The sequence below is a fragment of the Merops nubicus genome, unplaced genomic scaffold, assembly GCF_000691845.1.
Source record: "Merops nubicus isolate BGI_N331 unplaced genomic scaffold, ASM69184v1 scaffold10150, whole genome shotgun sequence".
Lineage (NCBI taxonomy): Eukaryota > Metazoa > Chordata > Aves > Coraciiformes > Meropidae > Merops > Merops nubicus.
The window spans coordinates 33909-59713 of NW_008580867.1; the positions used below are offsets into that span (position 1 = coordinate 33909).

Here is a 25805-nt window from a genome sequence, read left to right on the forward strand (position 1 = left end):
TTTGGAAATGCATTTTCTATTAGGAAAAAAAATGCAATACGTTTTTAGTTGTCTGGGCTTTTTATGAAAAGACATTTTGTTGTGCATATTTATTATTGATTTTCTCTACACTGTAATATAAATAGCAGTCAATCAGGGGAAAAGAATTCTGAAAAGAGTTACTTTATTTGAAAATTACCTGTTTTGATAAGCACGCTACCATGTATATAGAAAAACTTAACTTTGTCTTAACTTTGAGGAGGCTGGGAGAGGAGTCTACAACAAGAATGCCAAGTGGGGCAGTCTGGAGTGTGTTTGGAATAGCACTGGCATGTGTCAAACTTCAGCATTTTGTCACTTCATGGGGCGTGTGGTTCCCAGGTACAAAACTACCAGCGTCAGGTCAGGAGCTTTATACCAGCCTGTGAATAAGGCACAAAATACACGGTACATGCCGATGATGAAGAAATACGCCCTGTAACTGGGAAACAGTCTGGCAGCATCCTGTTTTTCTCGGAGGTTCTGAAAGGAGGAGTAGTTTTCCTGTAAAGAATGGTTAAGGGAAAGTATGAAACTAAATAACATCTGTTTCTGAAAAACCCAAAACCCCAAACCAGACAACTAAAAAGGCACAAAGTTAATGAAGCTTATGCAGAATTGTGTACGTACTTTCTTATTTTGGTTGAAACATAACAAGTTTAGTACCACCTACTTCTAGTCAGTGAAATGTCTGTAGTAGCACGTGTTGTAGTTTTGGCCAGCTGTGTGAGATCCATGGGTATCCAGTCTTAGTAGGACACTTGCAGTAGTTTTCTCTTCGAGGAACAGTGTGATGAGACTTTAAATGTCTCATGCAGAAATGTACATGCCGAAAGCCCCATACAAATTTTTATATTCAAAATAATCAGAAGGCAGATGGTTTTAATTATTTCCAGACACTGAAGTCATCCAAAGATTGCAATAAGTATGTCTTTAGGGGAGGGGGAATAGGAAAATGGAACCCTGCAGCTCCTTTGTGTTACTGTAACCTGTGCTGACAGCAAAACCCTTCAGCAACCAGAACTTCACCAAAATGCTTTGGGAACCACATTCAAATTTAGATTTGCCACCATTCAGAGTTCTAATGCTGGGTTGTTAGAGCTGAGCCATTACCAGGAGTGACTCACGGGTAGCTGTTTCTCCCCTCCAAAATCAGTTGTCAGGAATTTGCACTTGTGTGATTTACTGTAAATGTATTTACTGTATTACTTAGAATCCAGACAGTTCTCTCTGTTCTCCTCAGAAATGTGTGTAACCTGACATGGATGCCATTTTTCCGGGGTCATACAGGATGGGAGTCAGTTCAAGCCTTTGTTGTCCTTGCTTATTGGTGCTGGCTCCAAGTTCACAAACCAACACATCTGGAAACATAAATATTTGTGTCCTTTCGAGAGCTCTGAGAAACTCTGGTGTCTTTTTTAAATTTATTTTTGCTTTTTATTCCAAGTGCACGTTGCAGATAGTTCTTACTCATAGGAAACCTGTTGGTGTTGTAGATTAGAACTGCTATTTGTATTTACCAGATGCTTTGTATTGTAGATGTGTTAAGTAAGAGTACTAACAAGTATTAGTCGCAGACAGTAGTGGAGTTACTGCATTACTGAAAAATAACAATAAAGGTATGTAAGACATCGCATCTCAGGTTCATAGATTTTTTTTTTTCCCTAATCCAGACAGCTTAAAATAGTTAAATATGTTTGAATAATATATTACTAGGAGTAGTATTGCACCTTCTGGCCATATTTTGAGAGGAGGAGAAAGGAAGTTTTGTTTTGATTTCTTTACACAATGAGGAAGAGCAAAAATTTAAATGCAGACTCTTGAACAGGGGAGTGGTTCTTGTTGGTTACCAAGAGCCTGAGTTTCAGCTTTGCTGTTTGCAGGAGTGACCGAGCTCGCTGGATCACAGCGCTTGGATGGGACAGAGACGGGCAGACAACGGACAGGACGAGTAAGTTACAACTGGCAAGATTTCTGGGGGCTTTGGCGGGAGAGTGGAAACACACTGCCCCTTAGTGGGGATGGGAGCAGGTGTAGGCTGTGCAATAGTGTAAGCTCTGTCTGTATGATAACAGAAGGTCTTCTGTTCTGTGAATCGTTTAATTCAGCCTGGCTTATTTCTTCCATAGCTTTGACTCAGGTAGAGATCATCAGAACTTACACAGCAAAGCAGTCGGATGAACTCTCTCTTCAAGTTGCTGATGTTGTTTTGGTTTATCAAAAAGTAAATGATGGTGAGTGAGAATTTTTGTCACCACTGTGCGTGAATCCAGATAGCAAAGTTAATTTCCTAACAGCCTTGGCCATGGTTTATATTTTTTTGGATTAAAGCTTTAGTGTTTGGGACAGGTTTCTAGCAGACAGCCTCTGTTCAGACCACAGATAGTAACTCATTGCCGGTCATCACCGGTGCAGAGAACTAGCTGCAGAAAGGGTGTCCTGGCTGGTTTTGGATGTGAAATGGCCACAGATTAAGAAACTGACTTCTGCCTAAAACCAGGGAGCTCAGCCACTGTAGTGAGCAAGCACCAGGGTTGTCCAAGAGAAACAGGCATGGTATTAGTTGTGTCCTGGTCCGTGCTGCATGACCCAGACACCAGAGGCCCTAGCACAGTGGCGTTGCCTGAGCTCTCCACATCAGCAAGTACCCTGAGATCAAGACAGGCTCTTGCCTGGATGTGCAAGGGATGGGTCAGTGCTGGGACTGCCAAATCCTAACTTGGTGTTACCCACTATTACATAGGGAATCAAATTGTGCTGCATTGCTTATATTGCAGTGATATATCTATATTATTTCAAACTGTGCTTGGATTACAGTACAATATTAAGCCTGTTTCCTACAGTATTTATTTTTACATACTATTTTGTTCCTAGTCTGTCTGTATAAAAGAGCCCCTTTGGTCTCTACTGACTGCAGAGGTGGATGTGTGCTGTGTGTGGTGACAATGCCAGCTGCGTGTTCTCCCATGTGACATGCACACGGCTCCAGGTCACACATGACTTGCTGAGGCTTGTCACTCCCTGTCTGGTCTCCCTGGCAGGTTGGTACGAAGGGGAACGGCTGCGGGATGGCGAAAGGGGCTGGTTCCCCATGGAGTGTGCTAAAGAAATCACCTGTCGTGCCACCATTGACAAGAACATGGAGCGGATGGGACGCTTACTCGGACTCGAAACCAACGTGTAGCTGGCTGCTTCTTGGCACACGACAGGCTTTGCACTAGCTGCTGTTCTGGGGCACGGCCGCTTGCCCCACGGCTCTTGCATGGAAGCTGTGGGACACCAGCGTGACCCGCCTGGTGAGCAGCACAATGACGTTCCTGCCACTTGCGCCTTTCCTGTGTTTTGAGAGCTCTGGCCTGAAGCCTGGTTTGAGCATTAGGCAGTTTCAACTAGAAGTAGTTTCTTAGCCACTGGAGATGAGCCATGTGTCGTTTTGCCTCAAATCTCAGTTGCAACTCTGGTTCCTCTGTCTCTCCCTCTTTGTGTATTATCTGCTTTTGAGCATTTTGACTTTGGCTCAGAAGCAGAACTGGATGTAGCAGTCAGCACAGGCGACTGAACCCCAGAGCCTCATCCAGTCCATTGAGCTGAGGGGCAGTATCGGGGATTCCTGCTCTGCAGAACCTCCAGTGTTGCAGTCCCAGTACCACAGAGTTGAATGGGATGCATTCCAATTGTGTCAAAACCCGTGTGTAACCTGAACTAGGAGACCCAACCCTGTAACTCAGAGGACTACCTCCAGCACACGTCCAGGGGTGGCCCGGGCCTTCGGAGGAATTGGATCTCTGATGGATCTTGGCAAGGCTGAGGCTCCAGGAGTAAGCCCAGTAAGTGCTCAGCTTGGCACTCGCATGGGGGGCGTGTTTAACCCCACACAGTTCAGAGGAGCTCCAACTGGTGCTGCTTCACATGCTCTCCTCTGCTTTAGAGGAGCCTCCTTACAATTGCACTACACCCACCCACAGCATCGTGGCATCTGCATTTTATCTTTGGAATTTGACAAAGAGAAAACCAACCACTTAGTGTTGTGTGAAGAGAATGCACTCCAAAATGAGGTAGAGTCCAGTGCATCCATTCTCTATCTAGGTGTGACTGCATGATATAAACATCTTCACCTTTTCAAAGACCAGCTGCTAACTTGGCAGGGTAGCACACATGAGGGTAAACTTTATACCACAGTCTTTCTGGGTTGCTGTAGTTATTCCCCATCTTTTTCAAAGGGGCTGTACGTTTTATATACTGTAATATGTTGATTTGTGAACAAATTGGATGTTTATAAAGATGTATCTCTGTAACCATTTAAAACAAATTAAGGCAACAGTTCTGTACAAAAACACTTACCTTTAGGTTATACAGCCTTGTAAATTAAGTTATAAGTAGACTGATAAAATAGTAATGGACCTGTAAATTGAACAAAGACTTATTTAACATAGTAAAAATACTGCTGATATGTTAACAAATTTTATTGTACACAGGCAGATGTTTTAACACATAACTGAATGTATAAATTCAGACATTAATTTTATTCAGATTTTTTAATACATTGTGTATATATTTTTCATACCGAGTTTTTAAAAAAATGCTGTTATGTTTTTTAAAGATACTTTTCATTTTTTTCCTATTGGACACATTCTTCAGGAATTAAAGACTTGTATGATTTTATAGGACAACAATCAATAAAATGCTTTTAAATCCTTACTAAAAAAAAGCATCACTTTTTCTTTAGGAAGTACCACGAACCTGGTAAGTTGTTAATGTCGTTTTTGTCACAGAAATGAAATCTATTCTGTAAAGATAAATAGCTTCATCATCTGTCACAGATCCAGTGTACCTATATGCCTGTGAACTTGGAGCATCTCATCTACCAAGAGACTGCATTAGGAGAGGGAGGGTGGTGGTTTACCTGTGGGTTTGGGGTTGTTTTTTTCCTTCTAGCAACACCACTATATTTTTATTAGCAAAATGAAACCCAAGTCATCTTTAACTGATGTGTTCTGAGCACTTCTACTGCAAAAGGAATGATTTGTAGTTCTTTCTTACATGACTTCACTAATGAGGTTTTAAGCAAGCTGACAGAAAATAAAAGGTTTCAGTTCCCTGAACCAGTTTCATGTTACATGATACAATTAAACACACATTATGTGAGGCAGGCAGGAAGTTTCCAAAGTTAACAAAGCTCAGTCAAAACAAGTGGACAGAACACAAGTGTTACAAACCTAGAGTTGATTTTGATGTCATGATTGAGGAAATGCAAGGAGGCCTTGTTTCGCTTCATGGGAATTACACCAAGGCAAGTGTTGGTCTTAGTTCTGCTACTGCCTGCAGATGATTTTCAGCAACTGTACCCCAAAAACATCATTTAGGCCAACTGGAGATAACATGAAGGTCAGGAAGAATTACCATCACTGAATTCTGTTTCATTCTGTAACCTGGAGTTCTAGAAGATACTAGAAACTTGGTAACACAGGCAGAAACAGCCTTGGTTAAAATTAAGCATACTACGAACAAGGAAGAGAAACTCTCACGGTCTCTGGCCAGCCATATAAAAAAGAAAAAGACCTTACATTAATTGGCATTGTCTTAGCTCAACACCACACAGCTGCTCACAAGCCCCCTCCCCCCCCCAAGTGAGATGGGGAAGAGAATCGGAAGGGTAGAAGAGAGAAAACTTGTGAGTTGAGAGACTTCAGCAGCCAAGGCAAGAGCTATGCACACAAGCAATGCAAACCTCAGCATTTGCTCTCTCCTGCCAATTGGCAGGCAGGTCTTTGGCCATCTCAGGACAGCAAGGCTCCATCACACTGAACAGTGACTTGAGAAGACAAACAGCACAACTCTGAGTGCCTCCCCTCCTCCTTTGTCCCCCAGAGCTTCTGGCTGAGCAGTACGGCTGCTGTGGGATAACCCTTGGGTCAGCTGTCCCCAGTGGGGCAGCAGGAGAGACAAGAAAGGCTGGATGTTGTGCAGATGCTGCTCAGCAGCACCTGAAATGCTCCTGTGCTAGCAACAGATGGCATCACAAACCCAAAACACAGTCCCATACAGGCTACTGTGAGGAACCTCAACTATCCCAGCCAAAACCAGTATGCCTGACACCAGAAATGGCTAATTTTCAGAGTCTGAAGAGCTTCTGGTGCTTCCGTGCTTTAAAAGGCATGGTAAGCTATGTCCTGCAAACACTGTTGGGAAAGTATAGTTAATGACATGACTAATGTGTTAAGACATGCTACTTTAAAGTAAATACCTGACCACACCAACCAGTGACCATCTCAGCGTGCATTTCTCCTGGCCGTGGCCCTAATTACACTCTGATTCTCCCCAGTCTGAGGGGGCTGAGAGAACTGCTGGCTTTGTTCAGCTGATACTCCTGTTCTTACCAAGCTCTGCTATCACTACTGTTTCTTTTTGCCCTTTATTCGGCAGAAATTTATCATTTAAGACTTTCAAAAACCAAGAACAAGGAGAATGAAACTGATGTCACTTGCCAGCCCTTATTTTCTCAACGATTTTTAATCCAAGCCTAGCAGTAAAAACACTCCCACCAACTCTTCCTCAAACAGAGGAATCCCCTACAACTTTGTAAAGTGGAGCAACCCACCCTAATTAACTGCCCCCGACATGGCAAGCAGCACTTCCCTCAGCCCCAGGCACCATCTCGCTTCCTCCTCCACCGCTTGCACCTGCCTGCTTCCAAGACCAGCAGCCCAAAACACAGCACTAAGCAAATAATTTCATTTCTACACTAATTATCAATAATTTAATTTCCTTTTTCCCCTCCCCTTTTATTTCAAGGCTCACCGTGGCAGCCTCGGTTCCTCCCTCAGAGCTGCTCACCGCCCTGAGGCAGAGGGACTGGCCGCTCCCTTGGCTCACCTCCTGAGCCCCGAGCTCCCAGCGGGGCGGGCCCAAGCAGCACTCGCAGCCCCGTTTTCCCCTCACAAAACCGCGGGCGGCTCCGGGGAGGGGGGTGTCGGGCCCGGCGCCGGGCGGGAGCAGCCGTTTCCCTGCCTGGAATCACGGGGCTTTTGTTTTCCCCTCTTCTCTCACTAAAGCATCAGCACCTGAGGGGAAACTAAACTGACTGCAGGGGGAGGAAGTTTTAACTCCCCCTCCAGGTTGGTTGTTTTTCTTGCAGCTGTGTTGTTGAAATTATCAACTTGCCATCCTCAGCTCCAAGGGAAAAACACTAAATTACACTTAACTGCATGGGGAAAAAAAATAAAAAAATACAGGTTCACCTGACCCATTCTGTTTTCTTCAAGATAAGGCTCAATCCTCCCAAGCCAAGATTATTTTTGCAAAGCACTCCCAAGAAGGGAGTTACATCTGCAAGCAAATAAAATAAGACACAAGAGCTTTGGTCCTCAAAAATCAGCCTTAGAAATAATTACAACTGCAAAGTGCAGGTAACAGAGGGCTGCGCCCAGTAAACTTTTCAGTGACTGGTTCAACACACATCCTCCATTTTAGCTCCATCTCCTCCTGCCCCTGCTCCCAGCAATGGGGAACAGAGTCCAAACCCAAATCTACCCCTTAGAGTTAACAGCAGTTTGATCAAAACAGCATTTCTCATACTAGTCACTCTACTCGGAATCCTGAATGATGTTCTTATGTAGTTGGAAGCATTCAAAACAGAATGACTTTCAAAACATCAAGAACTAAAACCAGATGAAATAATACTTTAAAGAAAAAGACTTTTAATCTAATACTATAATCCATACATGGACTGTTAAAAAACAAACAAAAAAGAAAAAATAGAATGACACCTTCAAGTGTATTCCACCACAACTCTTACCTAGTCATGCTTCCTGTAATCTGAAATTTTGTCAGTACTGATGAGGAACGGGGACACAAAGTGAAGAAAGATGAACTGAATGTGATGAAAAGTAGAAGAGAAGCCTATTTCTGAAGATTGTTTCCTCCCACAGTATGAACTTAACAAGTGTTCTCAAGTTTAGTTTAATTAAGCTCTAATTACCATCTGTGGCTGTGTTGGTGAGAAGGCTGCTGCACAGCTGGAATAACAGTCATACAATGACTCACCACTCCAAGTTAAAAACAAAGTCTTTTGAGATGTTTCTACGAATAGCAAGAACGGCTTAAATACTATTAAGCAGTAGTTTAGCAGGTTTTTTTAATATCTGTCACCTGATGAGTAAAAAAAAAAAAAAAAAACCAAAAACAAAAGCCAAAAGCTACAGCAGGACAAGAACTATACATCAACTAACACTGCTAGCGTTGCATCTCTCTGACTTAAAAAGCTACATTGGACACAGAATACCATGCATATACAGATATTACCAACTATTTCGAAATAACTGCTCTTCAGTATAAGGGAATTACCAGCTCACTCTAAAAAAGTTTTTTCTCTAGCTAAATAAATGCAATTAAAAAAAAAAAAAAAAACCAACAAGCAAACAAACCGAAAGAGGTGACTACATTGGCTTTATCGATACAGATGAAAATTTGTCAACTATAGTGTTCACTCTGGAATCGTGGAGCATAGTTTCGGGCACTTTCGTTCTCCTGCGTTGTGATTAAGTCTATAATAGCTGTCAGCACTGCTGTATCCCTGGATTTAGTATCATTCCAGTCCACGGGATGTGGGTTTTCTATTTTTTCTTGTAGAAGATCATCGAGCTCTTGCCTTAAATTCTGGAGTTTGTTGGAATGAAGAAAAAACAAAATAGAAAAAGGAAGAGAGGCAATTAGAGCTACAACCACAGTAAATTCAAAGCCTTTGGGCCCTCTGCTCTCCTGATCTTTAACCTGCTGAGCGCCTAGTGATTAATTTCAACATGGCTATTTTCAGGATCAAAAGCTGCTTCTCAAAACCTAGCAGCTTTACCTCTAATGACAGGTGACCTTCTCTGGATGTGAAGGCCTTTAACAGCCTATACAACCACTGCTCACTGGGAAAACTTTTAGAACATTATCTCCCTGTGGTAATAAATCAGTAGGTACACAGTAATATCCAATACAGAAGGCTCCACGAAGAGTCAGTTTTATATTAGGTTTTCCACACACATTATTATTAAACTTAATCACCTTAACTAAGTGTGCTATTCTTGCCGGAGACTGGAAGACAATCCATTCATCCACAGCAATGGTGTCCTGATCTTTATCCTTCTGAATGGATATATCTCCTCCGAAGAACAAGAGGCAGTATGGGGAGACCTCCGTACAATCGTACAAGTAAATCTGCAACAAGACAAAACTGTCCAACCACCCTTCAAAACATCATCAGTAACCCTCAAAGAAACTCCTAACAGGATTTCAGATGATCATTATTCAGACTCACTCACAAATTTGCAAGACATATATGAAGCAGCTCAAGTGATGAAGTTACATGAAATCAGAAGGAACAGGAGCAAAACTGGTCCCAAATAGAGTCCTTCCCACAAAGTGGTGAATTGAACCAACTCCTCTGTAACAATGGGGGAGGGGGAATAGTTCACATATTCACAAGTGTTACACTGGACTGAAAACAAAAATTACAAATTTACACTCGTTATTTCCAGGCCTTCAAAAACCCCACGACTCTCAAACTCCAACCACAAAATCCCAGAAGGTAGCTATTTGTGGAGTACCACCAGTATCACAAAGACTGCACTCTCATAGTATAGGAAAGGAATGAGCCAAGACAGGAAGGCTTCAACACAAAGGCACTGTTCACATCCTCTTTGAGCCTTGATCCATCCAGTCTTATTGGAGAGCTACAAAAATAAATTACGCTACTATAAACTCTTCACGTACACTGCTAGTCCTCATCTTCAGATGGTACACAAGCCAGTTGTAATGGAACTCTGTTTCTTCCACATTCACTGATTTAGGATGAATATTAACTGTTCCATCCGTCTTGGTGCAAACCTTCACCCTTAAAAGAAAAAAAAAGTTTTAATTTTAGGATTGAAAAAGAGATCTTTAAAGTTTAGCCCTACCATGTCCCAGGTTTAAAACCCTTCCAATTCTCTACCAGTATACTAAACTCTGTAAGTACAAGGACATTGGAAGGAACTCATCCTTTTCCAAAAGATTACAACTGATTCCGCAACACAGATTTCTAGAAAACTCTCTGCATTTAATAAGTTTGAATTTTTTTGGTCACATTTACCCCCTTAAAAAATCCTGTCATCCTCTCAAGCAGTAAAAACAAGGGGCATTCTTTTTCCAAATGAAGGACTCCAAGTTACTCCCTTTGGTCACATAAACTCAGTTTCAAGCAATTTCTGTGAAAAAACACATAAGGTCCTTAAATATCTCAATTCTTTGCTCTGCATGAAGCGGTGTCAGTGTAAAACGAGGGACCAGCTCTGCCACTGGTGACAGTCCAGAGCAGTGAGCCTGAGACACACATCCACAAAGTCGATCCAAACATTCAACCCTTCACTCTGCCTTAAATTATGTCCATAAAGGAGGAGATCCACATTCTGACAAGGGTGTTGTTACTGTAACAGTTAACAAGAAGAAAAAGTCTGATAATAGAAGAAGTGATAAATCAGACCAGAATTTCTGGTCTCTGTCTTGCCACATAATAAGGAATGATGGCATTTCAACTGCTGCTGCATGTCAAAGACAGTGGTAGGGCGCCTTTAGCAACACTGTTATTGATATATAACATCATCATGCAGGGCATGCTAAGGTCACACAAATTCACAGATTAGCAGGTATCCAAATGTTAAGCAAAGCAGAGAAGAACAATCCCATGGTCTCATCTATGCTCTCAAATGAAGTAACCCAGAACCGTCACTTGAGCTAGACAGAGCCACTCAAGCCACTCAGGCTGCTGCTTCATCTTGCCAAACTACCTAATGCAGAAAACACTCCAAATACAAACCATCATTAAAACAAGCTCTTACATTTTTCTCTTTTTGCTGAAGCTTGGCCGGATCTTTGCAACTTTTGGATATAAGCCAGCGCAGATGACTGCTTTGAGCAGCTTCTCGTTGTCTGTAGAAGACAGCAGAGTAGATAATGCAGTTCTGCAAACTGAGATTTCACCTATCAGAAATCTTCCGTTTCCTTCCACTCTTTACCTGAGTTGGTATTAGATTTGGGATCCTTGGGGTCTCTGCTACTCACAAATCCAGCTGCAAGGAGATGCTCAGCAAACTGCCCTTTCATGTTATGCAGCATCTAGAAAACAACAAAAATTGTCCCAGAGTGATGCCGTGCCGAGCGGCTGCTCCCTTCTCCCCACAGCCACAGTCCTCTTTCTCCAACCCTCAGGATGTTACCTGCAGTGTGTTAGAAGACAGGAAATACTCCCAGCAATACTCTTTCTCAGTTCTGAAGCCACGACGCCGAGTCTCTTCCCAGCCCTAAAAAATTAAAACCATAGTTCAAAGGTGTCTGTAAGTGAATGCACAATAAAAAAATAAGGACAACAAAAACCAGAGATCAACAAACAATACAGTTACATTTGTCTCTACAAGAGAAAGTGAATCCTTTGATCCCTTTGTTTATGTATATGATGACGATGGACTTGATCTTGGAGGTCTCTTCCAACCTCAAGGATTCTATGATTCTGTATGCAGCACTGAGCAGAAAAACACAACTTTACAACATTCTCAATCAAAAATTCTGTTTTCCATGATGAGGGGTGAAATCCAGCCATGTCTGCCAGAACTTCATTTGTTGCTGTTAACAGTCCTGGGTAGAAACTGCATTTCAGGCCATTGATTTCCTCCTGTTCTCACCCCAACCCTATGCATCTCTATCTCCAACACTTCAGAAGTCAGTTTCAGCCTCTGGCAGAGGCCAAAAGGACAAGAATTCATGACTTCAGCAAGGTAACTAACATGAAGTTTTTGTCTCTTTCAGACTTGTCCACAAAACATTAGGTTATTGAGCCTGAGGACAAGATTCTCAAGCATGGAAGAGAAAAAGTTAAATTTGGTTTTACACTTCTGTACAAGTCAAGAAAGAAATGCTACAGAGCAAAAACTGATCAGTTATCTCCTTAGAATGAACCATAATACTCAAAATTCTAGAAGAAAAAAAACCCATTAAAGCATGCCTACCGTGAAAGCATTCACCACAGTCAGATGATCGCTTTTGGTGTTCTTTGACAGTTCCTTTCTTCTTGCATCTGCTACTTTCTCTTTGCCCTAAGAATAATTAGAACCTATAAAATATTCATGACTGACAGTTTTCTTTTCCTAATTAAGGTACATATATACAGCAATACTCTGTATGCAACATACATGAAAATGAAAGCTACTTCCAATATCTGTAGGCAATACTTCATAGTATATGAAGGCAACCTTTTACTAATAAAAATGTAATTAATACAAAAATAAGATTTTAAACTGTAACATCCCAGGAAGTCTCAATATCCTTCCAAGATTCTTAAAATCTTCTGTGTAATTCTCCTCTTAGAAACTTTACCAGAGGAATGACAAAAGGGTCTTTGAAGCTGAGGCTGGCTGCGATTGTGAGCACTGGATCCAAACAGCAGAATAAAGCTCCAAAGAGGATCATTTTCCCAATGTGTGGTTCTACTGGTAACCGTGCTAAATGGACACCAAGTGGAGTCAGTTCTTCCTGTCTGTCCAAAGCGTTCTGTCAGAAGGCAAAAACAAGGAACAAAGAATAAACACAGTACTTGAAACAGGGACAATTTACCTGGATTAGCCACTAGTACACCTAGAGAACACAGAAAAGCCTACTAGCTGGAGAAACTGAAATCTCCAGTTAGGTCCAAGAAAATGGCAACCACCTTTAATTGAGTTCAAGTGGCTTACTAGGGCTCAGTGTCTTTCTGAACAAAAGCATGAATAATTACTAACACTTGATTATCTTCCTAGTCTCTTGATCAAGCTTATTTTCCAGACTTGTAACCTGCCCTCAGCATCAGTTCTGGTGTCTATAGCACTGCCACAGAACACTAGATGTGCTGCTGAATTTTTGTTTTACCTCAACATTTATAGAGTCACACCCTCAGTCTAAATATTGCCCTTCACCTACTTCAGATGTTTCAATTTATCACTGCAATGGATTTGTACAAATACCAGGGCAAGAAATCGGTAGTACAGATGTGTCACTGACCCCTCCTTCCCCAGCACCCAAAGGGGCAATGACAAACAAGATCTTTCTCCTGTCAGCCTTATTTGCCCACAGAAAGTGTCTCAAACACGTCCCTGATCTGACCGAGATAGGAAGGCTTAGGGGACCCAGCCATGAGCAGGGTGGTAGGGAAGCAGAGAGTTAAATAAGTATCTGTAGGGAACTCAAATGCGAGGTGCCTACATATGCTTGGAGTCACTCAGGAAGTCCCTCAGGAGCTAGTCTATACAGCCTGTCAGCATCATGTATTACATGGAATTATCTCCTCTGTTCAGCAAGGATAAACAAAAGGTCTACACAATATGATAAAGTCTAGATCTGTACAATCAGAGCTGTCTAATAACAATGCAGTAACATGGTTCTAAACAGATTTGTCCCTTGCATGTACATTAAGCAATACTTTACCAGCTCCATGAGATGATTTATGGCCAACATTACAGCATCACGAGATGGTGGATCCATTAATTTGCTCAGAAAGTAAGCAATTCCACCCAGCTTTAGAATCTGAAAGAAAAAAAAAATCCCAAACCCTAGAGCAATTGGACAAAGACAGCTATTTAACATTAGTAAGCAGTGACCACACTAATTAAAAAAGTGTGAATAATTCACAGCTTGAGTTAGAATTTCACTAATTTAGAACTAAGGACAAAAATAAAAATACATTAGTGATGAAATCTGAAACATAATGATCCACTCTTCATTCAGTATGCATGCCTGTGGTATTGCTTATGCATGCATGAGGAACTCAATACAAACTGCCAAAGAGCAAACTAATGTTAGTTTTAAAACTACTTTTTAGTAAAGTCCTTTTGACATCATATCCCTTGACTCACTGGGACCCTCACTGAAGCTCCTCTGATTGAGTGACAGCGGAGGGAAGTACAGCTGGGCAAGTACAGTGCTGATTTTTGCTAACAGACTTCACCTTTTTTACTGACATCTGACAATCCTGTCTTTCCTAGGTTTGATACAGATACAAGTGTGCATTTTGCAAAAGCTGCTACAGTTCTTAGCTAAACATACTGTACTTCTGATGTCACTAAATTTTGTCATGAATACAACCCTAGGCTCACAGATGCATTAAAGTTAATAGAGTTATCTCTCAACCTCTTATTCCAATGGAAAGGTAAATAACCAATTTGAAGATACATGTGTTTACCTTGATTTGTAAACAGAGCTCTTCCAAAGGTGTCCTCAAGATCTCTGGTAACTGATAATCATCTAGAAGGCTAGCACGTAGTCCGTTGTAGAGATGGTAACAGTGGCCTGGTTGAACTCTGGAATTATTTAAATAAACGTGGGGTGGTTTGTTTGTTTGTTTGTTTTTTCCTATAACACTGTGACATTATGATAATTGTGCTTGTTTATAGACAGCTTTCCAAAAACACTTCAGGTAACTAGAATTGTGTCGTTTTCAACTGTAAAAGCCATTTCAGCTTTCTGAAACACAAACCCATCAAAGGTACACAGAACACAGAAACCTCCTGTCAGCTGCTCAACAGGAGCAAGATCAGGGAAGAGCTGTAAGCCTGTACAGCAGAGAAAATGTTCCACAACGTATTTTGAGAGGGAGAGAAATTAAAAAAAATAATTATATATAGCTAAGCGATACTAATGTGTAGGCAGTTGTCACTTTAATCTAACACAGCTACAGAAATCAGGACTTAAGGCAAATACAACTAACAAAAATTTAAGTCAGTTATGAGTTAAACGCAGCGCAAGTTAAGGCCAGTTTCATAGAAAGCCAAAGAAACCATTCTTTCCATAGAACAACAGAGAGCTGTGCCAGCATCTGCTGCTGGACATGGGCGTAATGAAGCCATATCTACAGGACAGAAATGCTCCAAGAATGACAGAAACTAAACATCCCCAAGCTTTTCTAACAGACCCCATTATTCTTACCTTCCTGCTCGACCTTTCCTCTGCTTGGCGTTAGCTTTACTAACCCACTCTGCTGCCATTGTGCTAATGTTGTTCTGTGTGTCAAAGTGAGTTTCCTTTATTTTTCCACCATCTATAACAAACACCACGTCATCTATTGTAATGCTGTTTAAAAAAAGAGAGAAAAAAACCTCAACTCTTCGTCTTTGCAAGCTTAACCTAGGACTCGAAGGAGGTTTAGCCTCTCTTTAGCACCCCTCAAATTATGAGCCAACAATAAAAGGATCTGTGTTTGGAATTTCATTAAGAATTATGTTACTAAGCAATTCAAGAGGGAGCGCTTAGTTCATTCTCCTAGGTCTGGCCGAAGTCCCCAGATGGGGTTATGAAGCCTGTGGAGAGGACAGACAGCTCAGATTTATTATGTACACCAAAGGCAAGTCTTTACAGTAACATCCCTCTTTTAATTGTTTAGAACAATTAAAGGAAAACTCCTGTTTAGTCTATAAATATTTCTAAAGATAGTTACAATGAAGGGTACAAACACAAGAACATGTATTTTTGGAAACATGAAACAGGTTTATACACTGAGTTACCACGTTCATTTATTTTGTTGACCGTGCAGCCCTTTTTGGGCTGGACAGCCAGCTCCTTACCTTGTCTCTGCAATGTTGGTGGCAATCACGATTTTCCTGACTCCCGGCGGGGTTTTCTTAAACACCTGTAATTATCCATGGCCCATTTATAAGTTTGCCCAAATCAAATATATGCTGCCTTTTTTTTTTTTTTTGGCAGTTGTTCAATATTACAATAAAAGCAAAACATACCTGAGTCTGGTTAACAGTAGGCATCAATGAATGTAAAGGTATGATAATAAACCTATCTGAAAAGTAAAAATAATTGAGAGATTGGGTGTAAGCACAGAATAATTTTACAGGACAATCCACTATGCAGAATGCAAATAAGCATGCTGATAATTATTCTGAATTCACAGATATATGTATCATAATGGCAAATTCTGAAGTAAAAAAGGTGGACCAGAATCTTTATTATGCTATGATGTCTTGACAAGTCTAAGAAAATATATGAAGTTACATACCGTAATTTCTATTTCATTTATAAACTATCAAATTATTTAATAATTGCCCTAGATTAATAAACAAACACTCTCCTCAATCTTAAAATAAACTGAAATTCTTTATCTATGGAATGTATACAACATGAACACTAAGACAACTATTTCAATAGTCACAAGAATAGCTAGACAAGTTAGATGAAAATATGAGTTGTGCAATCAGGATAAATTAAAGTGCATCAGACAGGCACAGGGTATTTTAGTGTCCCACTAAAAAAAGTTTCTAGGAATAAACAGGATTTAAAATAACTATCAGCAAAGCAGTAGACAGAAGCTGCTGGAAATCAAGAAGAGAGGAAGTGAACACAGAATGAAGAAAGAGTTTAGTTCTGGGTGGGAGTTGTCACAGCTACAAGAAAGGACAAAAGGAAGAAGATTCAGGTCTGAGATTCTTTTTCAGATTGTTCACTCCCACACTGAGGAACATGAGTTATTAGCATTAGCAGATGGAAGATATAATGGAAATGCAAAAAATGATAAACACACTGCAGTAATTTTGAGAGACAAGAAAAGATATAAATCCAGTGCAATACCAGCAAGCACATGCAAAAAATTAAGAGTCCGCCACTAACACTAGTGCTAGAATTCTGATGTAAAATTTTGCTTTTACCTGACTTAAACATGACTTGTGACATCAAGAGATCATGCAAAGTGCTAATGTTGTCCCAGCCTGGAAGAAACACGAGAATTGCACCATCCTATATACAAAAGATATATAAAGTGAGTGAAAAGATGTTAGAATAAATTACAAGCAATGCAAAGAACCAGCAACTTCTGCACTGATACTTGTATGTTGGATAGGTGATATTTGAAACCTCGTTGACTCAGATTTGGAACAAAGTTTGTACGATTGCTTTCTATAAAAGCATTAATTACATATATTTATCTGAACATAATAAATAAAAATTTGATATTCAACATTTCTCCTCTGTAGCGTTTTAAACAGGACCATGTCAACACTAGAAGAATTTGAGCTGCAAATAAAACACAGAGAAACTAATGTGTAATTTTCCACACAGAAAGAATAAAATATGAAACAGCAACTCATTACCTACAGCTTAAATGATCTATCAACTGAAATACCACATCATTTGATGTTTTTAATCATCAATCATTCACAGACTTTTTGAACATAGAAACAAATACCTAACCTCAGATTATGACAACCTATACATACTACACCTGTAGTAACAGAAGTTATTCTTACTTCATGCTTGTCACTGCTTCAGGCACAGGATTCTTCTGATATTAATATTCTGATGATGTTATTACCAAGTCACAAGGAAAGGCACATTTGGGGAGAGCTACTAATGCAGCTGTATTACCAACTCATCTTGCCAGGTTGGAAGTTGGAAGAGTCTCCCAGCAGAGTGTTTGGTCAAAGTGTGCAGACATTTGCCAGACTGTAGGAAAATTCCACCTTCACAGCACCTGATTCATATTTAGATTACTCTGGCAGAAAACCCATGAAAGCCAATTGCCCAGTGTGGGCATGAGGCAGTGAACACCAACTCTAAGTATGGCTCTTGCACCCTCCTGCCCACTGCTGAGGAATTAAGACTGGAGATTTAATTGTGCACTAAAGAAGTCTTCAGACAGTTTTCTACAGCTGTGTCACAAAATCTAACTTTTGCTACAGAGACCTTTGATAAACACAGTCACAGAAAGAACTAACAAGTTAAAATTTAATTTTTAATTAACCTACTTTCCATCAAGTAGCAACAGCTGTATAATTAATTTGAAGGCTTACTTTAAAGCTTATTTTTTTAAAAAAAAATGCAGCAATCGTAAACAAAAAGGCACCCAAACCTTCAGGTGTCTAACCTGTTTAGCTTACAAGACTATCACTACTGTCAGTGAAAGAATTCAGGTTCATTTTCCTCCCTCTTGCTCAGAAGGGACCACAAGTGAGCACACCAAATATATCTGTAAGTTTTCCAAGTTTCTTATGTCCATAGCTCTCATTAACTTCTACAACTCCTATTCAAGAACATGCTTAGACGTGTGCTCCCCTTCAATATGGATCCTATCGCATCATTTCAGTAAGGACTCTGACTAACCACCTTCTAAACTCAGGGCTTAAATAGGAATTAGGTATTTAAAGCCATTAAATGCTTCTCAGAAGAGCAAAACAAAAAATTCTTCTTTATATCTGTATGATAAGGCAAAAGACCAGCTTGGGCATTGCCAACAGCCACTGATCACTACTCAGTCATGTCAGCAAGAGGTGGTGACAGGAGACAGAGCCCACGTACCTCTTCTTCCAAAACGATGTGTCTGATGAGTGCTGCTATAAGGTCAAGGTCGACCTTGTCATCATCCATCATTTCCAAGGCATCTATGGTACTTGGTAAATACCTGCCAGCACCAAAAGCCCAGATGTTGGTAACTCCTCAACACCCAAAGTCACACACTCGGCAACACTCACATCTGCACAACCCACTGCTGAGCAGTTTATTTCTTTGTCTCTTCAATTACTGTACTCTTGCAACTATCATATCACCAATAAAAGCACAGTAATACAGAAAAGCACTAATTTCTGTTTCTCAGCTAGGAAGTGTCTAAAAACTTAACACAAAAGAGTAACTTGAGAACAACCTGCCCTGCAGTTGCCTTAAGTAGCCAGGCCACCGTTCCCTGTAGATTTCCTCTTTTTCTTCTTTTTCTGGCCTGCTTACATGGCCTTGCATGAAGCCCTTCTTCCACCGTGGTCGACGGTCTGTGCTTTCTGGAGTATACCTTTAAATTTAAATAACATCAATAACCAAATTTTGAAAGTCAAGCAATTTAAAGCCAGCTGCATAGTAGTTTTCCAAACGGAGGACGATATGCCACACTTCAGCTAGACCATGTTAATAAGATTCTTAAATTTCCAAAATAATCTTTTTTTTCAAACTAAAAATCTCTAGTAAGCATGATAAGACATAGGAAGAAAAAAAAGTCTGAACTTGATTAGGTAGCCTGAAAATCCACCACACTGAAAGCGAGACAAAGCTATTACCTCCTCAAGCCAATATTTCCAAGTAGCTGTGTGTCAATTTTAATTACTGTAAGAGCTACTAAACTTCCCTTGGAAGGTTTCCTATTGCAAAACACCACTAATTTTTCCATAGCTTATTTACACCAAGGTAATCTTTGAAAAGACCAAGGAAAAAAATATCCAAATACCACCTATAATGGTGTTCAGAAAATACACTCACCTCAACTTCTCAATTACGTCTTCCAGAAGATATTCCACCACAGGGAAGGTGAAGCCAGGTATGTGAATCATTGGACAATGATCTGTCAAGGAATGCATAACTTGGTGTTTGAACAGCAAACAGAACATTGTACTGAAGTAACAGAGGCAATAAACATTCTTCACTGTTTTTGCAATATGCTTGACAAGTCTACAGGGCTTTCTGTTTCTTTGTTTGGAAATTCTCATGGAAGATGTCAAACTCAATTCCAAATAAAGCTGCTGAATGAAAAAAAGCACAGGTATCAAGCAGCATGTTTTCTCCAGCACATTCATCTGGTTCCAGCTACAGGATACAGCTGGAAGACTGAGTAACTGAAGGCTTCAATCTGGTTGGCCACTCACACCAAAGCTTCTAAAATATGTGAAGTATTAGTAAATATTTAAAATTAAAGCCCTCTGGAGATACTGTTTCCACGATACATCTGAAAAGCAAATACAGAAGCAACAAGTGCCCATGATGGGATAAAACCAAGGGAATAAGCACCTCCAGTAGCTCCCAACGATTTCTAAAATCAAAGTCGCTAGGATTGATAAAAATCAATCCTAAAATTTAAGAATTGCATTACACTTTAGGAGCCTAAAATACTTAAGAGGAATATTCACAAGAAGCACACCACCTACCAAAATACTCCGAAAACTTCTCTGCATTTAAAGTGGCACTCATTAATATTACTTTCAGGTCCAGGCGAATATTCAAAAGATCTTTAATAATGCTCATTAAAACATCTGACTGAAGATTTCTTTCGTGAATTTCATCAAGGACTACGTGACTAATGCTGGACAAGTGCCTAAAATAGAAGAGCAGGAAGGTAAACATTTGTTTTTAACAAAATTTTTAAAATACAGAGTCAAGACTGTTACAAACAGCTTAGCAGTCAAGTCATTTCATAATTGCATTCTGTTTCTTATTAAGGAGGAAAACTTACTTATCTGACTGGAGCCACTGTAGGACAATTCCTGTGGTACAGTATAAAATTGAACCTTGTTTCCTTGGCAACCGACTGAAAGAGACACATTAAGAATTCCTCAGTTCTCTTCTCTATTTTACAAAGCACTTTAAAAGCTTCAGATCAAAATGCAGGTAGTGATTCTAAACATTATGTCGGACGCTCACTTACAGTTCAGCTGGAGGAACAAGGAATTAGTCCACAGTTGCAGCACTTGTGTTGCAGGAGAACAAACCATCTGCACTCTGACAGAAACCCCGACTTCCCCACCATCATCTCTCACCATTTGCATATTGATCTGCTGACCCCAAGTTCTCACAGCTATCTAAGCTCAGCACAGATGACAGCTAAATATACAGCAGCGTAACATCTTCGGTTAAACAGTAAAGAAAAATATACATGAGATTCTATAAACTCAAATTAAAATGCTGAAAGGACTAAGATGTCATCTCCCACCAGCAATTTTTCCTCAGCTATAACTGAGATGCCATTATTTGTTGGTAACACTGCAGATATTTTGGATGACAGATGACTCCAAATCTAACAGATTTTGCTCTATGGCACTAGCTCTGCGAACACTTGTCAATGCACCTTATTGCATTACCTGGTGACAGTTGGATTACTCAATAGATAAATGTAGCAGAATCTTTTAGTTACAAGTTCTTTTTTCAGCTCTTTTAAAGTACAACGTGGTGCTAGCCATTGTCACACGGTGCATAAAACACAATAAGAGCACTTGACTGTTTGGCTAAATTTCAGAGACCTTATTCCCTACCCCAGCTACCCACAAGACGGCCTCCAGGAGGAAGTGTCAGAATGGAAGCAGTCGCCTATGTTACAAACCACTTTTCACTTTTTTTTTGCCCGAGTAAGAGGAGACAGTGCTCTTCCACCAGCCTCTCCTACCTCTGCAGACGGATTTGGTATCCTGTACTCTTGCCATTACCACATGCCTCCACCCGCTCAGCAGCAACTCTCTCGGCCACCTTAGGAAAAAAGGAATGAAATCAAAATGGTGTGTTAAAAAAAGTATTTTAAAATCCCACAAGGATGATCTGTGATTCAGCAACTAAACAGCAACAAACACCTAGAACCAAGATGTCATGCATACAACAAAGAAACATCCGCAAAATCACTTTTCTTCTTCTCTTCTGAGAACAGGGTTCCCTGTCAGCAGCCCACGAACAGGGTTGTGACCCAGAAGCTATTTTAAAGAACATAACCACTTAGGCATTAGCAACACACTCACCCTTTCAGCAGGGAGAGCTTTTCCTCATGGGAAGTAAGGTTCTATAATCTTTTGACACTTAACTATCAAGAAGAGTAATTATGATGCACGTAAAAGCCAAACTCTTTCTTGCTCATTACTACACCTCTAAAGTGCCCGACACAACATTAGTGTTTACTTCCATTCATATTTGCGTTGCCCAAATCCATTAAAATCCCAAATACAAAGCACCATCAAATTCAGGAAAGAGGAAGGCTTGCAGTGCCAGTACTCTAGTAACAACCAAAGCTTAGGAAATATCAAATCAGTGCATATTAACAGAACTGTTATTGGCAATAGCATCTAAGATGACTGAGAAAGCATCCTCTCTGTCCACTGCAGACTGGGTGCTTACCTAGAGCTTCACATTTAGGATAAGTACATGTGACAGCAGAGCAGTTTGTGAGGGGTGCACAGTACCTAGCTGCTATGTGGAATTTCTTTGGATTTTAACAATCAAATAATCTAAATAACCTATTAGATTGTACACTCAGTTTGTAAGCTTGCCCACGGATTCTAGGCCCAGCAAGAAACATACTTTCATTCAATGACTCCGAGTAAGACAATAATTTTTCCTCTGATTTACTGGGGGGGAAAAAAAAAATCATTATCACAAGGAACAAGTTGGTCAGTTTGTCAAAAGGGCACTCACCGAGATGGCACTGATCCTGCGAGGCTGGGTACAGACAATCCTGCACGTAGAGCCTTTCCCCCGCTCTATGTAGTCATCCAAGATGAACTGTGTAACTTGGGTGGTCTTCCCACAACCAGTTTCACCACTTATCACTGTTACCCGGTTGTTGTTTATAAGGTTTACAAGTTCCTGTTTCCAAACAAAGAGAAATCGTTTATTGTTTTATTGTTCAAAATGGATTTTAGATAGATTTTGACAATCCTCTGCTACCCTGCAGTGACCTTACAAAAAAGTGCCATAGCAACTGAAGAAATACTCACCTGCTTTTCCCAATACTAAAACAGAAAGTTTAAGCCACACAGAAGTAATTTCTGCACATTTGCACTTCACACGTGTGAAGTGCTGGGGTTAAACCAATGAGGGTTGGCATATGGATGATGCCCACAACCAGGACCCTCCTGACTGTCTTTAACATGGGTCTGGCCAGCCTTGGGTGGGAACTGATGAGAAGATCACCACTGGGTGCCCCCACCTTCCACATTAGCTTGGAGGGGGGGGCAAGAAGCCACCTCTGTAAGAGCTGACTGCTTGCAGTGCAATTGGGAGGTCTGTCTGTGCAGTGTGGGGTTCTGGCTATTGAAGGGGCTCCCTGACTCTTCATAGCAGGTGGAGCTCCCAGGATGGCAGGGCAAGACGATGAGTCTCTCTCTGGGGAGCTACTACATACCTGGACTCCTTGTCTAGCTGGTTTTGTCTACCATGGCATGGTTCTGCAGTCAGCTCACTCCCTTCTTCACAGAATATGCTGTGAGTGCATTAACTTATTCTTGCCTCCAGTGGTTTGGCACCTTGGATCTCGGGCATATGATCTAAGACCAGAGGAAGGGATCTGGCTGTTGATCTGCCCACTAATGATACTATCCTTCTATGCTGGGCAAGTGGTCAGCAGAAGACATGTGTGAGATGTAAAGCGTATCACATCTGAATACTAGTTTTAAATACTTAAGATCCTCTATGAAAACAATACAGCTAAAATGAAAGCCTGAAATACATTTTAAAGCATTTTTCTCCCTCCTCTTTGCCTTCTGTATAGTGTCGGTGAATGAAAAAAACTGTTTTCCCTCTTGGATTCCAAGACTGTACTGACTGAAGATCTTCAGCGCAGTATTTTAACACTGCTTATACCAGCAGGAAGAGATTTGTTTCCCTCTCAGCCCAAAGGACTGCAAAGGGCAGTGCATAACTGTTTTAAGAAATCAGTGCCAACAGGATGGGTCTCGGCATGCCAAATACATTAACTTCAGAAAGGAAACTCACTGATCATTCATTAAACCTGCAACAGAAAATATAATACTTGGAATTCTAGTTCATACAGGTGACATCAAATGAAGAATTAACATCGATTAATAACAACTCACCACTGATGTTACACTCTGGGAAACTAACAGCAGTAAGAGTCAGCAGTACAGACACAGTCTGTGACTAAAAAACGGCTGGGTTTGACACCGGTTTTGTGTAATTTGAATATATTCCATTTTATTAGTAGTAGTAGCATTATCATTTTCATTAAAGCTGTTTTGCTTTTCTAATTGGTAGGTGTCTCTCCCTTATTCCTTATTTCACTGACCCTTTTTTGGGGCGGGGAGACGGGTTAACACAGAGTGTCTGTTACAGGTCTGGGGGCAGGCCTAACTGGCAGTGAAAGAAGAAAAGATCTGTACTTTAGAAATAAAAGTACCTAGGTGTACTAGCATTCAATACCACTGCCATGAACACTGCTGCCCCTGCCGACAGACCTGCAGGTAGCCCCAGAGTGAGCCCCAACGCCTCCTGGAGCCTTCTACCTGAGATGCTTTCTGCAATGGAGTCAGAGCCTGTGGGGCTTCAGCATCTTCATGAAAGGCAAGAAAGGCTTCCTGTTAGTCCCAGTTACAGGACTGTTTTCTCCTGTTTCATGATGGAGCAACAGAAACACAGATTTGTTCAAATTAGATACACATTTACCTGTCTCATCCCATATGAAGGGAGTTTCTCTCGGAATCTCTGGGGAAAAAGAAAGTAACAATATTTAACTTTAAATACCACTCAACACTGAAATAATAGAACAGCTTATGTCTATGATCAAGGCTACACTGAGAAGTCGTATGACATTGTTCCACTTATAAAAACACAGTCCTATTAGAAATAGGTTTCATTCCATAACTGTTTCCAGTTTCATTAAATTTAGCAAAATTACTTCACCCTAACAGGTCAGTATCTGAAGAAGACGGTACCTCTAGCTGCGAGATCACCGCCCAGGGAGGTGGCGGAGTCACCATCCCTCAAGGGGTTCAAAAAATGTGTGGACATGACACTTGGGGACGTGGTTTAGTGGTCATGAGAGCACTGGGTTGACTGTTGGGATAAACAAGGTGTAAACTTAAAAATTTAGATTTTATGCAACCAGAAATTGTCACTGAAAGCCTGCTTTTGAATCACTGTCCTATTGATGGGTAGGCATTGTACAAATCCTTAGGTGATTTTTAGCAAAAGTAACACCAGGACAGCTTCCTAGTAAATAAATTGCAAGAAGTTATGTTTTCACGTTTGTTCAATTTAAAATACCAACAAAGAAAATCTCATCAAAATCTTTTGATTTAACACATGGGAAAATACCTGCATTTCAATGTATCTAGGATCGGATTTCTTCTTTTTTAAGTCTTCTTTAAGTTGCTTATCCAAATCAGTATCTTGCTCATTTTTTTCAAAGAGATATTCCACATCCCGATCAAGAAACATTTTTTCCAAAACTGGTCTCTGTCTGACAGGAGCTTTTTCAGTTACTGGTTTCACTTTTGCAGGTTGTTCTGGAGTAGGTCTGAAATAAGTGCAGGGAACAGAAATTCTACCAACTGTCCAAGGTGTGCCCACCCAGACACCGCGAGGAGTGCCCTGAACCAGTCATGGCAAACCTTATGTCTGGTTGTGAGACATTACATGCTTGAGTTATTTGGCTGTCAGCCAATGAGAAAGGGGGGTGTGTGTGTGTGACATTAAAACACTAGGTCTGGCGATCAATGACAGGATTTTATGATTTTAAGTAAACCTCTGACACCCCAAACTCAACAATAATCTGAAAAAGAGCCCCACAATAACAGTTACAACCATTTCAAGTACGACAATACACGTGGAAAAGATCAAATGTATCTGTTAACCTAATTAACTCACTAAATGTGAATATTTTCTAGTATCTCCTCCTACCAGTTTGTGGGAAGTTTGTTCAATTAAAAGTAAATAAAAGCATTGGTAATTGCTTCTCCTTACCCTTCTTCATCCCCGGACCACCAGGACATGGCTTCTTGCTCTTTTTCATTTTTAGTTTGGACAGTACTCAAGAGCTGCACGATTTGCTCTTCCCTGCGTTCATCCATATGCACAACAGCTCTCTGGTGAAAGAAAACCAAGCACAATTTTCACCGTAGCGCACTCAATATATCTAAAGACACGACACTAGTGACACTTCCCTCAGCGTCTCTACACAGGACACGAGTGACACAAACACCGAGCCAGCCAGACTCCCGGGCTCGACCAGACCGCGGCTCCTCGCGGCCCGCTGCTGCCCGACCGAGGGGACC

The 25805-nt window shown here is 40.8% G+C and overlaps 2 protein-coding genes across 2 annotated transcripts in view; one reads left to right on the top strand and one right to left on the bottom strand.

Moving 5' to 3' along the window:
- ARHGEF26 (Rho guanine nucleotide exchange factor (GEF) 26) overlaps nucleotides 1-3202 on the top strand; it is a 36907-nt gene extending 33705 nt beyond the window's left edge. Inside the window, exons 12-14 of the mRNA XM_008943751.1 lie at nucleotides 1902-1969; nucleotides 2148-2252; nucleotides 3060-3202. Coding sequence (XP_008941999.1) covers nucleotides 1902-1969; nucleotides 2148-2252; nucleotides 3060-3202 — 316 coding nt within the window. The remainder of the gene's footprint in view (nucleotides 1-1901; nucleotides 1970-2147; nucleotides 2253-3059) is intronic.
- Nucleotides 3203-8487: 5285 nt separating this feature from the next.
- Nucleotides 8488-25610, bottom strand: DHX36 (DEAH (Asp-Glu-Ala-His) box polypeptide 36). The gene is made up of 24 exons (XM_008943640.1): nucleotides 25495-25610; nucleotides 24847-25048; nucleotides 24196-24234; nucleotides 22210-22380; nucleotides 21197-21276; nucleotides 20270-20344; nucleotides 19965-20131; nucleotides 19303-19384; nucleotides 18701-18841; nucleotides 18358-18460; nucleotides 16713-16800; nucleotides 15795-15850; nucleotides 15624-15688; nucleotides 14989-15132; nucleotides 14246-14363; nucleotides 13492-13590; nucleotides 12409-12582; nucleotides 12042-12128; nucleotides 11256-11339; nucleotides 11055-11154; nucleotides 10878-10968; nucleotides 9775-9895; nucleotides 9067-9219; nucleotides 8488-8673 (listed from the first exon to the last, which is right to left on the bottom strand). The coding sequence occupies exons 1-24, from the start codon at nucleotides 25599-25601 to the stop codon at nucleotides 8488-8490; spliced, it is 2733 nt and encodes a 910-aa protein (XP_008941888.1). The 5' UTR covers nucleotides 25602-25610.
- Between the last annotated feature and the right edge of the window lie 195 nt (nucleotides 25611-25805).